Source organism: Pocillopora verrucosa, chromosome 10 (genome assembly GCF_036669915.1).
Source record: "Pocillopora verrucosa isolate sample1 chromosome 10, ASM3666991v2, whole genome shotgun sequence".
Taxonomy (NCBI): Eukaryota; Metazoa; Cnidaria; class Anthozoa; order Scleractinia; family Pocilloporidae; genus Pocillopora; species Pocillopora verrucosa.
This window is the reverse complement of record NC_089321.1, coordinates 18,284,176-18,297,210: the sequence shown is the minus strand read 5'-3', so window position 1 is coordinate 18,297,210 and position 13,035 is coordinate 18,284,176. Positions and strand designations below refer to the sequence as shown.

At 39.1% G+C, this 13,035-nt stretch overlaps 1 protein-coding gene and 1 pseudogene across 1 annotated transcript; both read left to right on the top strand.

Annotated features, from left to right (window-relative positions):
* The first annotated feature begins 38 nt into the window (after positions 1–38).
* Positions 39–3,005, top strand: LOC131787115 (homeobox protein notochord). Its single transcript, XM_059104205.2, has 2 exons — positions 39–581; positions 2,049–3,005. The coding sequence occupies exons 1-2, from the start codon at positions 242–244 to the stop codon at positions 2,426–2,428; spliced, it is 720 nt and encodes a 239-aa protein (XP_058960188.2). The 5' UTR covers positions 39–241; the 3' UTR covers positions 2,429–3,005.
* Positions 3,006–9,445: 6,440 nt separating this feature from the next.
* On the top strand, positions 9,446–11,921 carry LOC131776125 (piggyBac transposable element-derived protein 4-like; annotated as a pseudogene).
* Positions 11,922–13,035: the final 1,114 nt, after the last annotated feature.

Genomic DNA, 13,035 nt, shown 5'->3' with positions numbered 1-13,035 from the left:
TTCAATCATTTGAAATTCTCTGAACAGCTTTAAGTCATCACTCAAACCAGTTTAAAAAGAAGATGACAAGCTTCTCTTGGTGCTCTACACAATTAAGTTTTCCTGATACTGATTGATATCATTAATTAAGCGTTAGTACGCAGGCGTCAAGTCTGCAACATATTTAGAAGGAGTACATTAGGTCGGGGTGCATAGTATCTCGGACTGCCCGCCAAGTCACCCTTGTTTTGGCAGCTGCGATATGGACTTGACAACCAGAGATGTCTATTTTCAGGCCCCGAGAAGAAGTTCGTTTTCCATAAAGAACATTCTTAACCTCCAAGATGAAAGAGCCTTACCTGCGTTCCCGAGAGTATCAAGAGAAGAAATAGAAGATTCTAAAGTTTCCCTTTTGAGACCCATGGTGACTCCAATCACTCATGCCCTGAATCCACCGCCATTAATGAGGTATCCTCATGCTGGTCTGATCTCTCCACTGGGTGGCATCAGTTTGAATTGGCCAGTAGATCCCGCTGCACAAGCCAACTATCCTGCGTGGATTTGCAACACAAGTTTTCTGCAAAGTTATGAATATTTCAATGGTAAGTACAATGTTACTGCTTCGCATTAACTTGAATAATTTTCTCACAAACACGAACTGAATTACAGGCTGTAATGAGTTTCCCTTCCCTGGAAATTTGTTGTTATAAACAGAAGCAAGCAAACAAGAATTGAGCCGTGTAAATTTTTGGTTTTATTTTGCGACAGTTCTTTCCGCAGCTTGCATTCTCTACTAATGGTTGATAAGTGCAAGGTTAACTTACCAGTTGAGGGATAGGATACCGACACTTCAGTCTTTTACTTCGATGAAAGCAATGTTAAGCAACAATTGTTTTTAGATGAAAACACCTTGGCCAAAGATTCTTGATTCTTCAAGTGAATCGACAAAAATGAAACAATAGCTACTTGATCAGGAATTATTCTCCAAAGAGTATCAACAACTGTCACTCTTTTAGGATAGAAAGACAAATCCTTTGATTTTTTTTCTTTCATACCGCTTACAAAAGCAAATTTATCTTGTCCATGCATTGTGATTTGAGCGCAAAATTTACCCGTACGAAGCTGGTTTCCTCTTACGATTGACCTCCGAGTGAGTTGCCATCAGAGCGGTTTGCTCACAGTTTGGCAAGTTCTCACGTTTGAATAATTGCATGTCAAAATTCCAAGGTGTTGAAACCGTCGATACTCGAACCCAATCGTGTTGTGGTTGTATTTGAACTTAGGCATAGAGCACACCTTTGTACAGAAGATCTACGGCACATTATGCTATAGCGTGGCTGCAAATTATGATGAGAGTGTACACTCGCAATATTCTGAGTTGACTAAATCCGGCGCCAAGCACACAGAAGTATTTGACAACCTTTCCTTCTAAGTTTTGTAATACATCCTGACAAATAAATACGTTCCATTCACCGAACTCTTGTAGCATCAGCATTAGCGCTGAACATTGAAACAGAACTAACTTGTTTACAACAGGCACCTTCTCTACGAGTTTATGTTCAAACAACTAAATATATCTAGACCATAGTCAAGGCCCTGTCAAAATACTAAGATTAGTCTTTGTGGTGAATGCAATTAGGCTTTAAGAAAGTACTGACGAACAGATTTCTTTAAAATGGGAAAACCTTTGTTTAATAAATGTTTCCGATTTCGGAGCCAAGTTAAGAAACTTAACGAAGACTGCCAAGGATGTAACCTCCAATGCAAAATGTAAACCTATTTTTAAGAAGTGTCTGAACTATAGTAACAGACTAAATTAAATTTTGGGATTTAATTCGGTTTTTATTGAGCTCTCAAATAGTCTATGATGTTTCTCCCAACTGAAAAATTAGTGAAGTTGAAAGTCTCGTTACATTTGGTCTAATTAAGTATAGATAATTTTGGGAATTACAACATTCAGCCCTCTCTTAAAAGTTCCTTCTTTTGAGTTCTTTCATTTTTCCCCTTGCTACTCACATTAATCAGTTTAAAAAATATATAAATGGAACTTTGCACTATTTCTTTGGCAGGTTTTCCCCAATATTTAAATCTTCCAAGACGCAGAAGGTTCTCTAGAAAGAAGAAGCAGCGTCCACTATTTTCCCAAAACCAAGTACAAACGATGGAAAAGGAGTTTGCAAAGCATCGTTACATCACAGAAACCAAGCGTGCAGAGCTCTCTACAGAGCTGGGTCTCACAGAAACACAAGTGAAAACGTGGTTCCAAAATAGAAGAACAAAATGGAGAAAGGAAATAAAGGATCAAGTGGTCACAACAGTATCTCAAACGAACAAGAACTGTCAGCAAAATTTGTCGGGAACGAGTTCCTATAATGACGAATTGTCAGCGCCTGCAGCAAGTTCTCGTGCTTTCACAGACTTGTTTCAACGGGATATGTTCATAGTGTAATAAACCAAGTTGTGTGGTGGCAGACAGGTATTTCACTTGAACTCTATCAAAATGGTGTTAATTGATTTAGCCATGCTAAGCTAAAAGCCCTTCTTGGACCTCGTGGCTCTAAAGTTAGATGGCTCCTCACTCGAACTGTTATCCAAATTGTTATATCTTGAACTTTCTGGTTCTTACCAGAACGTAAGGGAAATTCTGTGATTTTCAAGCATTGTACTTTGACCTGAAGAGTGCAGAGCAAGATCAGCCTGTTCTGGCTAGCATATCAACGAGATATTTGTGAAGCTATACTAAAATGTAAAATACCTGCCACAAAGCATTATAGGAAAAGCTAAGTATTGATACAGATCGTCCAAAATTTCAATAATGAACGAAATAAGACTTTTTTTTCTTAATTTCCTTTCCCGAAATGATTTATAAACGAACGCCTGATACGGTTGCGTTAAAAACACTGCAAATATTGGCTTCGATATTACGTATGTACTCATTTGGAAAGACACACATATTGGTTAATTCAGTCCTAGAGTGAGCTTCGTACGTTTTTATGCTATATGTTTGTAAATTTAACTCCAGAGGGTTGCAAATAAATAAGGTAATTTAAGTTTAAGCATTGATGTGGATGCGATGAAATTTGTGGTAACTAAATGCTTCTTGTAAACTCCTCGTCGCGGAAGGCAGTACGGACAACTATCTTCTGAAATAATAGGTATAGGCGACTGAAAATGAGATCTTCTTTATAAAGACTTTATCATTGCCGTATCAACTTGCCGATGTGAGTCATAAAGTAACTAAACAAAGTAATTGTGGGCTCGGTCAAGCAGCATTGAGCCAAACGAAAAAGGTGCAACCTAAAATGGCGCTCTTCGTGCAGAACAACTGATAGCGCCATCCGTTCTCGGAATTAAGAGCAAAAAACGGTTGAGTCACCTGGCTTTAATTGAAGTCCTTCTGCGGGAATTGAGCGGAAGGATTATGCGATTAACTGAGCTATTATTTCTCGCGGTCTAAATTTACAAAAATATCACAGTTGAGCCGATTAGATTAAATACATCACTCTGGAACTGGACTATAATATGCGTTCTATTACAAAACAGGGAGTAACTGACTATTTCTTACTTGAATCGCAGAATACTACGGCCCACAAGCGTTTATGTTCAAGAGCTTTCATTATATCATGGCATGCTTCAAGGATTATCCTTCGTTATTGAATTTGTACCTCTTAGGGCGTCGCTGTTGTTGACAATTACATGTCGCGTATTACACAGCTACGGAAACAAAGTCCTGTGATATGCCGTACTTACAAATTACAAATTCATAGACGAAAAGCTATTTCTGCACGCAAAACGACCTTTAAAAATCAAACTTCCCTCAAAAGGCATTCAGTGTCACGGTATTCAACAATACTAAAGAAAATTAAGAGAGGGTGGCTCGATAACAAAGGGCGGAGAACTAAAATTGCAATAAGCGTTAGAAGTTGCATATCATGAACTGCATTCTTGGACTCTAACTCAGCTCTTACATTCCTCGGTTACACTTTTTGAGTCCTCATTTTAAAGTGAATACATAGAACGAGATGTGGAAAACAAAACAGATGACATAAAAAACGTCAGCCAAGGGTAATAGATTGATGAAACTTGTCAGTCTAAGAAATGTTAGAGTACATAAATCGCCTTCTTCTGTCACAAACAGATTCAATTTTATCTGTGTTTTCGACCATAGGACGTTAGCGGTTCTTAGTTTGGGGTTGGTCACCCAGGCGCCATCAGACTTGACATGTGATATTCTCGTTGGCTCCTGATCGGAAAAGGAAAGAAAAACTGATCTCAAATAGTATTAGTGGTCAAGAGTGGTCGTGATTCCTGAACCCGTAATTATTAAGTGATGAAAGAAAACAGCTGTAACAGATGTTACTCGCCAATATTTCCAATGTGCCCAACCTTAACAAGAGACGCGGAAGAAGTAATCACGAAATTGATCTGCTTACAGGATTTTAAGGTACACTAAACCTTACACAGCCACAATTGTTCAAGTCGGTGAGCTTGCAGTACTCCTTGAAGTATTGCATGGTCTCGATACTGATTCTCAATTAGCTAAAAAATCATTTTAATTTCCACAAAAACACGAAACAATATTGTAAAAGTTGTGACTCTATTAGTTATTGGTAAGTACTTTTTATCGAGTCTTTTTCTGCGGTTTCATCGTCTCCATTCTCATTTCTTTCTCCTCTTTCTTCATATCTTCCCATCTTCCCATCGCAGGCAACAAGTTGCCTCATTAGCAAATGTTAGTCCCAGTTTGATTAAATAACTTTTTCTGTACATCCCAAGTAGTTTTGTGATTCTATCAACCCCTGTCTACCAAACAATGTTCGTATCATCATCATCATTATCATATATCATCTATGTTATCAGCACAAAGATCACCGTACAGATGATATTCACCGATAGCTGTCGGCTTAGACTTTCTCTTCAACTTTTCGAGCCAATAATCCTTTTGTTTCACCTGTAGCGTCATCGCACTGACCCCGCCCATTTTGATCATAATTTTGCTACCGTTCTTCGCACTCAACTGTAAAATTATTGAAATCAAAGAAACCTGTTGTAATTGACCGAGGAGTTTGAGTGAAAATCAAATTTGAGCGAAGATTACTAATAACGTAAAGGATTACCCCACGGTCCTGACCTAACCATTGATCATTCTGACATCCAGAACATTTCACGCTGTGCAATGTTGAGTCTTAAAGCTACCCTACCTGTCCTCGGCATGGAACACTTTTAAGAGCAAACAGCAATAAACATAATTAGATAATGTAACCAAGGCAACTAAATGTCATTATCATTAGCGAAATGTCCTATGACATGCTTTTAATAGACTACATCATTATCTTGACTGCATTATTTTCTTAATTACTCTCTCAATGCTGATGCATTGTTACTTTACAAGAACTGATAATTGCAATATTTATCAGCACAAAAGCAATTAGACCTCGGAAATGCTGGAACTCAGATACTTTTATTATAATTTACGAGTGAAAACTTTTTCAATTTACGGGGATTATGGTATCGTGTCTAGCTGAGCATAAAGAGATTTGCCGTGATAAGAGCCAGACTGATCGTTAAACATAAAACGTGACTAAATAAAATGGAGACTAAGAATTTCCAAAAATCAAAGCATATATGAAAGTATTTCACACCGTGCCGATAGCGCGACCTCAGACACTTTGGCGGATCGCCTAGGATTGATAAGGAGTTAGCTGTCAATAACTGATAATTATCAAGAAGGGTTAAAAGTATCCTGTTTCATGATTAATGGAGTTTTTCTGGCGTGCATATTTACACATAGTTACATCTTGTGAACATTAATGCATGGTTATCTCTCGCTATTGGGTGCGCGACATGCAGGTAGCGTTTTTCGTTTCTGCGAGGTAAACGACCTACCGCGCACTACCAAGGGCACTGCACGTTCAAAAATGCCTTTGATTCCTTCGCACTCTGTTTTAGCAGTTTCCCGTTGTTTGGTTTCTTTTGTCTTGCTAAACTAACGTTTACCTGCAAAATGCAGGACAATACATCAAAACTAATAAGCTTTGGAAAAAAAATTACGTTTCATCCACAGTCTCTTTTATTAAAACCGCTCTCTTAATGGGAACAAAATCACATTTAAGTGCATTTGGATAAGGGTCAGGTGCACCAATCGGATGATCCTGTACAACTTTTTACACGAACCGGTATTAGAGGTTCGATTTAAGACTTAAAACGATAAAAGAGCCAAAATATAACTCGAAGTAATCTTGAAATATCAAATTATAAGATTTTTAACCGCCAACCGTTGTATAGTCAACCAATTTTAGCTGAGCTGTGTGTCACTCACTGAACAACAAAGAAGTTCTTGACGCGGGGCAGTAAAATTTTCTTCGAGTAGTCTTCTTATTTATTAGTACATGTTAGCGTCACATAACGACTTTCCTATCTAAGCGGTACATAGGAAGTTTGTCACCATGGACCTAGCTGAACGGCCTTACGGCCAAAGCACTAATCAGAAGATCGTAGGTTCGAGTCCTCTTGGCTGCACTCCGAATTTCCCTCGTTTTCGATGATTATCCTTGTGTCATTTACTTAGCAACATCTTAGTTCACTAACACTATAATTTACCATCTTCAACTACATCATTATTACTCATAAGCGCCACATATCGACATTCCTATCCTCGCAGTATGTGAAGATAGGAATGGACCTAGTTCAACGGACTAGCTTGATACAAGTCTCCTATAGCTTACTGGTAGAGCGTCCAAAGTACTTATCGGAACTTGTGAGGTCGTACGTTTGACAACTATGGGCAGCACTCAGACTTTCCCTTTTTTCTCTGAGTACGCCTGTGTCATTTACTGAACAACGCCTTATTTCACTTGTAAGTCACTAGCAATATAATTTACCATCTTCGTTTACATCATCAGTGCGCACGAGTATTGCATTCCTAAACTTGTAATATGCAGGAAGTTTGTCACCACAAACCTAGCTAATCGGTATAACTTGCCACAAATCTACTCTAACTCAGAAGTTGAACGTCCATAGCGCTAATTAGAAGTTCATAGGTTGGAGTCCTGTTGGGCGCCCTACGTTCGACAACTATGCGGAGCACTCGGATTTTCCTATCTTTACATGAGTTTACCTATGTCATTTACTGAAGAAAATCTTCCTTCTCTTGAATCATCAGGTTAAAATATATCGACATTCTTATCCTCGCAGTATGCAGCAAGATTGTCACCATGAACATAGTTAAACGGCCTAATCACATCAGTGGTAGCACGTCCAAAGTACTAATCAGGTGGTCGTAAGTTCGAGTATTGATGGGCACACTCACACATCTTCCACACTCACACTCACACATCTTCCACACTCACACTCACACATCTTCCTTTACTGTAGCTTAAAATTTACCACTTTCATTCAAATCATCACTGCCTATATATCGACATTGCTATCCTGGCTATGTGCAGAAATTTTGTCATAATAGACCTGGTTCAACGGCCTAGCTTGATGATAGTCTTTTATAGCCTAGTGGTAGGGCGTCCGAAGTGTGCAGGAAGTTTGTCGCTATAGACGAACAAAGATAACCTGCGATGCGTTAAGGACATTTGAACACAAACTACAGACATCGACTCCGGGAAATACACATGGAATGAATTTTATTTGAGATATTATTAGTTTTATTTGAGAGGTTCTGCTGTAAGTGACCGTTCAATACAGGTGGAGGACAACACAAACAGGCCGTTGGGACTCAGTCAAGGGTGACCACCACCGCTTGATAGAGGGAAATTTACTGTAATCAAAGGGAAAAAATTTTGGGACTTTGACAACCGACCGCTTAATATGGTGTTGCTTAATACAGGTTCGACTTTTGTTGATTTTTGCCAGAATAATATTTTACTCCTCATCATGTACGTTAGTTTTTGCGGATCATATGATTCACGTGTACCAAAGGTGGTGTAGAATCGATATAGCGGTCGATATATCGATCGAGTATTGACCGATTATCGACTGACAATCGACTGACAATCGAACAAGATGTTGACCGCCAGATCGACCCGACACTACCTATATGACGCATGATTCGTTCTTGATAGCGTCCGAGTTATTTCTTCTCTGAGTTTCACCACAGATTGTCGATTCGTTTTGTTTCGTATTATACTTGTCTTCATTTGTTTTCAGTTGAATCACACCCACACAGGTACCATTATTCGTTGGGTTACATATCGTGGCGTAGAATCTTTGCAACCTTCATAATTGATAGATCACGAGGATTTAGCATAAATGGATCAAGGAAGGAAAAAATTATTATTAACTTTGGAATAAATTACCTAACCAAGTGGAAAGCAGTGCAAAATTGCTGTACTTGGGTGTGTTGGGACTACTAAACTGAAGGAAAATCTTTGGGAAAACTAGGCTCGGAACACTCGCTTCACTAAGGGAGCGCAGAAATCCATCATTAGTTTCTGGATACTGCAACAGGACCTCGGACTAACCGAGAGAAATCCACAGGACTTGCTTTAAGTCGTCTTTCACGCTTCACGATAACTCGCCACTGTACGACTTTACATAAATCTTGAATGCAAACCTTGAAAATAAATCTTAATTGAAAGTGAATATTGAGTGGGCATCTTAAATGTAAATTGACCTTTCCGTTTTAAAACTAACATTTCATATAGTATGACGACAAACGCTGGTTTCATGTCGTGGTGACAAGTTTTGGCTAGAACGGTAGATTTTTACTCTGTTGGCGCAATTAATTGTAATCCGGTTTACTGACCGAACAGTGAGGGGGAACTAAACTCGGCACCTGGCTTGGCTGACCAGAGGGCAGAAATCCGTATCAACATTTGATGTAAATGGTTTTGATTGAAAGCTTTTCGTACTCCGTAACTACTGCATAAATCTGAATGAAACCCATTTGTTTTTTGATTAATAGACCTAACAAGGAGAAACAATAGTTGATTCTCAAAAGTGTACTCCTTGGCGTACTTCCTCCAGCCAGACGTACATGTAGGGCTGAAGGATGAATAAATAATTCGCTGATAACTTGCATGAGTGTACAGAGAGACTTATCTTATCCGCATCAAAGGAATAAAGACAAAAAGTTTTTTTTCCCGATATGTTCTACTCCCACATTCAGCCTCCTCCTCCTACAAAAACAAAAACTTCTGGTACTCCCTCACACGCAGTCGGGCAGTTTCAAGGAAACCTCGGACACTGGTTTTAATTTAGCTTAAAACCCTTATCGTGCGGCTCCCGGAATATTCCGGGCGCGCGTGTTCGTCCATGTGGACGGGTCCCGGAATATTCCGGGTTTCCGAACATCATTGTTTTATTGGCGTAGAAGTTCGGAATATGTCGGGCTTAGGTAGGTTTACGGTCATGGGCCTACCAAAGGGACATAAATTAAGCATCCGACAGAGTTCCGAAGATCCGAGTAGAATAAAATAATTAATTAGCATGAAATTAATTTTGTTGCGCGGTAAAACTGATAAACAAAGATGGCGGCCAATATTATATTTGTTGATGAAGGAACTATCGATGAAGTTGTTGGTGGAGAGGATAGCGATTTTGATGAAAACACGGATAATTCTGAAAGCAGCGAAGAAGAAGATGGCAGAAGCGAAGAAGACAGTGATGGCGAGGAGGAGAGCGAAGAAGAAACCGAAGAAGACAACTGGGTCCTTGGCGATCGTATCCCGCGAAGGCTTGACTTCACAGCTGATCGAGGGTTGAATGTGGAGCTTCCTGACAATCCATCATTCTCTGACTACTTTCATCTCCTCTTTCCTGAAAACCTATTTGATGAGATTGCATCCCAAACAAATAAATATGCAAGGGAAACAATCGCATCTTTACAGCGAAGAGATCGTTTACCTCAGCACTCGAGGTTTAGAAATTGGCCTGAGGATGGTGTGACATCTGGTGAGATGAAAGCTTTTCTTGCCATGATTACTGCGATGGGCCTGGTGAATCAAGAGAATATCCAGGATTACTGGTCCACCGACGAGGTTTTATCTACTCCCTTTTTCCCTCAAATTATGTCAAGAGACAAATTTATGAACATTTTAACATTTTTTCACTTGTGCAATAATGATAATTATATTCCTCGAGGACAGGAAGGGTATAACCCAGTAAACAAGCTTGGCACTATATACAGTGTTGTCACTGGGAATTTTTCAGATGTCTGGAAGCCAGGCAAAAATATTTGCATAGATGAGGGAATGATTCCATTCAGAGGAAAAGTGCACTTCAAAGTGTACAATCCAGACAAGCCAGATAAGTATGGTGTAAAGTCATACCAGTTGTGTGACTCAAGTAATGGCTATTGTTGTAGGTTTGAAATTTACACTGGTGTAAACCAAGAACCACCCAGTGCTAAAGGCAAAACATATGACTTAGTCATGAGGCTCATGCAACCATATTTGAATGTGGGTAGGTGTTTTTATGTTGACAACTACTACACATCACCTACTTTATTTGCTGAGCTCTATAGGCAGAACACTGGGGCCTGTGGAACAGCCCGCTACAGGAAAGGTATTCCCCAGGAATTTAAAAGGGCACAAGTGAAAAAAAAGGGTGACAAGTTTGTTATGAACAATGGAACTTTGCTGGCTGTTAAATTTAAGGACCACAGAGTTTTCCAGATGCTGTCATCTGTTCACTCCATTGCAGATGTAGAAGTTGGCCGAAATCACCCTGGAACTGGGCGCCCAATCACTAAACCCGAGATTGTACATGACTACAACAAGTTCATGGGGGCAGTTGACAGGTGTGATCAGATGGTGGCCTATTCCTGCTTCAGGCGACGCACCATGAAATGGTGGAAGAAAGTGTTCTTCCATCTGTTTTCCTTAAGCATCCTGAATGCTTACATCCTCTACAAACATAGAACCCAGTCACCTGTACTGCAAAGGACCTTTCGAAGGGAGCTTGTGAAGGAGCTTGTTAGGAATTCTGGCATCTCCCATTCTCTCACTCCAAGAGGCCGCCCAAGGAGGTCAGCTGAAGGCTTAACCTGCCTCCAAGTTGGAGGTCACTTCCCAGAGAAAGTACTGGGAAGAAGTCCAACATCACCCAGGCATGTGTGGTTTGCTTTCCTGCCCAAAAGAAGATTCTGAAAAGGACAGGAGATAAAAGGAAGAGGCCAGGGAAGGAGTCTAGCTTTCAGTGCAGTGTCTGTAAAGTAGCACTCTGTATGCAAGACTGCTTCCAGTTGTACCACACTGTTGAGGACTATGTTGCTGCTTACATTCGAAGACATGATGCCAATAATGACAATGTGGATGTTGAAACCAATTGATTAACTGATCATAGTCATTATTCATCTTTTTTTTGGTTTTGTTTGGTTTTGAAGTCAATTCAAACACAGAAATAGATAAATTTAGACCAATTAGACCCATACAACTGAGCTGACTGTTTTGAACTAATTCAAAACCAAACAATGTAAATAAATTCCTAATTTGATTATGTGTTGACTAGACAAATATGCAATTTTGCTACTATTTTGAGAAAAAAAAATGCTCTCACAGTCACAGGAATTGTTTTATCAAGTTGTTGGACTAGGGCTTAACTCTGGTTGCCATTTTAGGCTTGTACAGATAATTTTTGGAAGAAATTAATATGATGTGTTATTTGTTAATGTATAACTTTTGTCAAAAACATGATTTCATAGCTAAATTTTAAAAGCAACTTAGGTTCAAAATTTATTATAATAGAATAATCAGAAAGGAAATTTATTAAGCTTTAATTTGATATATAGGTTGTTGGGATTTGATGAAAAGTAAAGCTTTCAATGCTGTTGAAAGGATCAACTGTCGTGCATGAGTGCGTTTCTAAAAATAAAGTCAGTTTAAGGGATTGTAACCTGAACTCAAAGTCAGCATGATAAGGGTTAAACTCAGCTAAGTTGAAATACAGTCGAACTTGTCTTAAGACGTCACCTCCATCAAACGGTCGGTCACTAACTGTGATTTAAACTTCTATTAAGCGGTCACTTCTATGAGCGGTTGCGGTCACCCTTTACTGAGTAGCACCGGCCTTTTTGTGGTGTCCTCCTCCTGTGTTGAACGCTCACTTAGAGCGGAACCACTCAAATAAAAAGACTAGGAGTAATCTTTCAAGTAAAACGTAATCTATTTTTATCTCACAAAATGAATGGTAGTAGTATTTTTGACCGAGTTTTTGGTCCTTTGATATATATATGTAAATAGCCCCGGTGTTTCAAAGAACGGATAAATTTATCCACTGGATAGAGATTTATATATATCTGAAGTATAACAAGAAAGCAATATGTAGAAGAGCTATTTGACCGAGACTTTATGCCGATCCGCACAAAGCTAACATGATTCACACATTACACCTCCCTTGTTGATCACATTCACTCGAATACGCCTGGAAAGTTCAAATAATAAGGTGCTCTCCACACTTGTTAATACATTGATTACCCAATTCAAAATAAACTTGCTGCAAACTCTGGAAAAAATATATTCCTTTAAGATTTATCAAGCTTTAATTTCAAAATCTCTGTAACTCTCTCTTGCCTCATAAGATATTACAAAAAAATATTGAAAAGCAAATTAGAGTATTGGCTGCTTGGAACAACCAAAGGGGATAGCGGAGCCAGGCAGCGGAGCCAGGCAGCCAGTTGACACCAGAATTGAATGAAAATGAATTAAAGGTCAGTAAGATAGCACAAATGTATACATAAAAAGAAAGGACGAGTAGAGGAAAAACGTTACAACTATAAGGCCGGGCAGTGAAATAGTTCATTTTATAAGTGAGTATCAAATGTACAATAAGAAAAGAACAAAGTAGTAGCTAAGACATCTCATAATTAAGCAATTAACCACACGTTCTATCGGTTTACTGACTGATAAACCACGCGGGATGTTGGGAGAACACGAGGCGCGGCGGTTTACAAAATTTGGTATTGTTAGAAATAAATTTCCTAACACTCGTTGTCTTGTTGTCTCGTTCTTTATTCTCTGTTACTTCACAAGTTATTACAACGGGGATTAGCTCTGATCTCTCTAGGAAAGTGTGGGCCACCGCTTATAAAGGTGGCACCTACTGAGA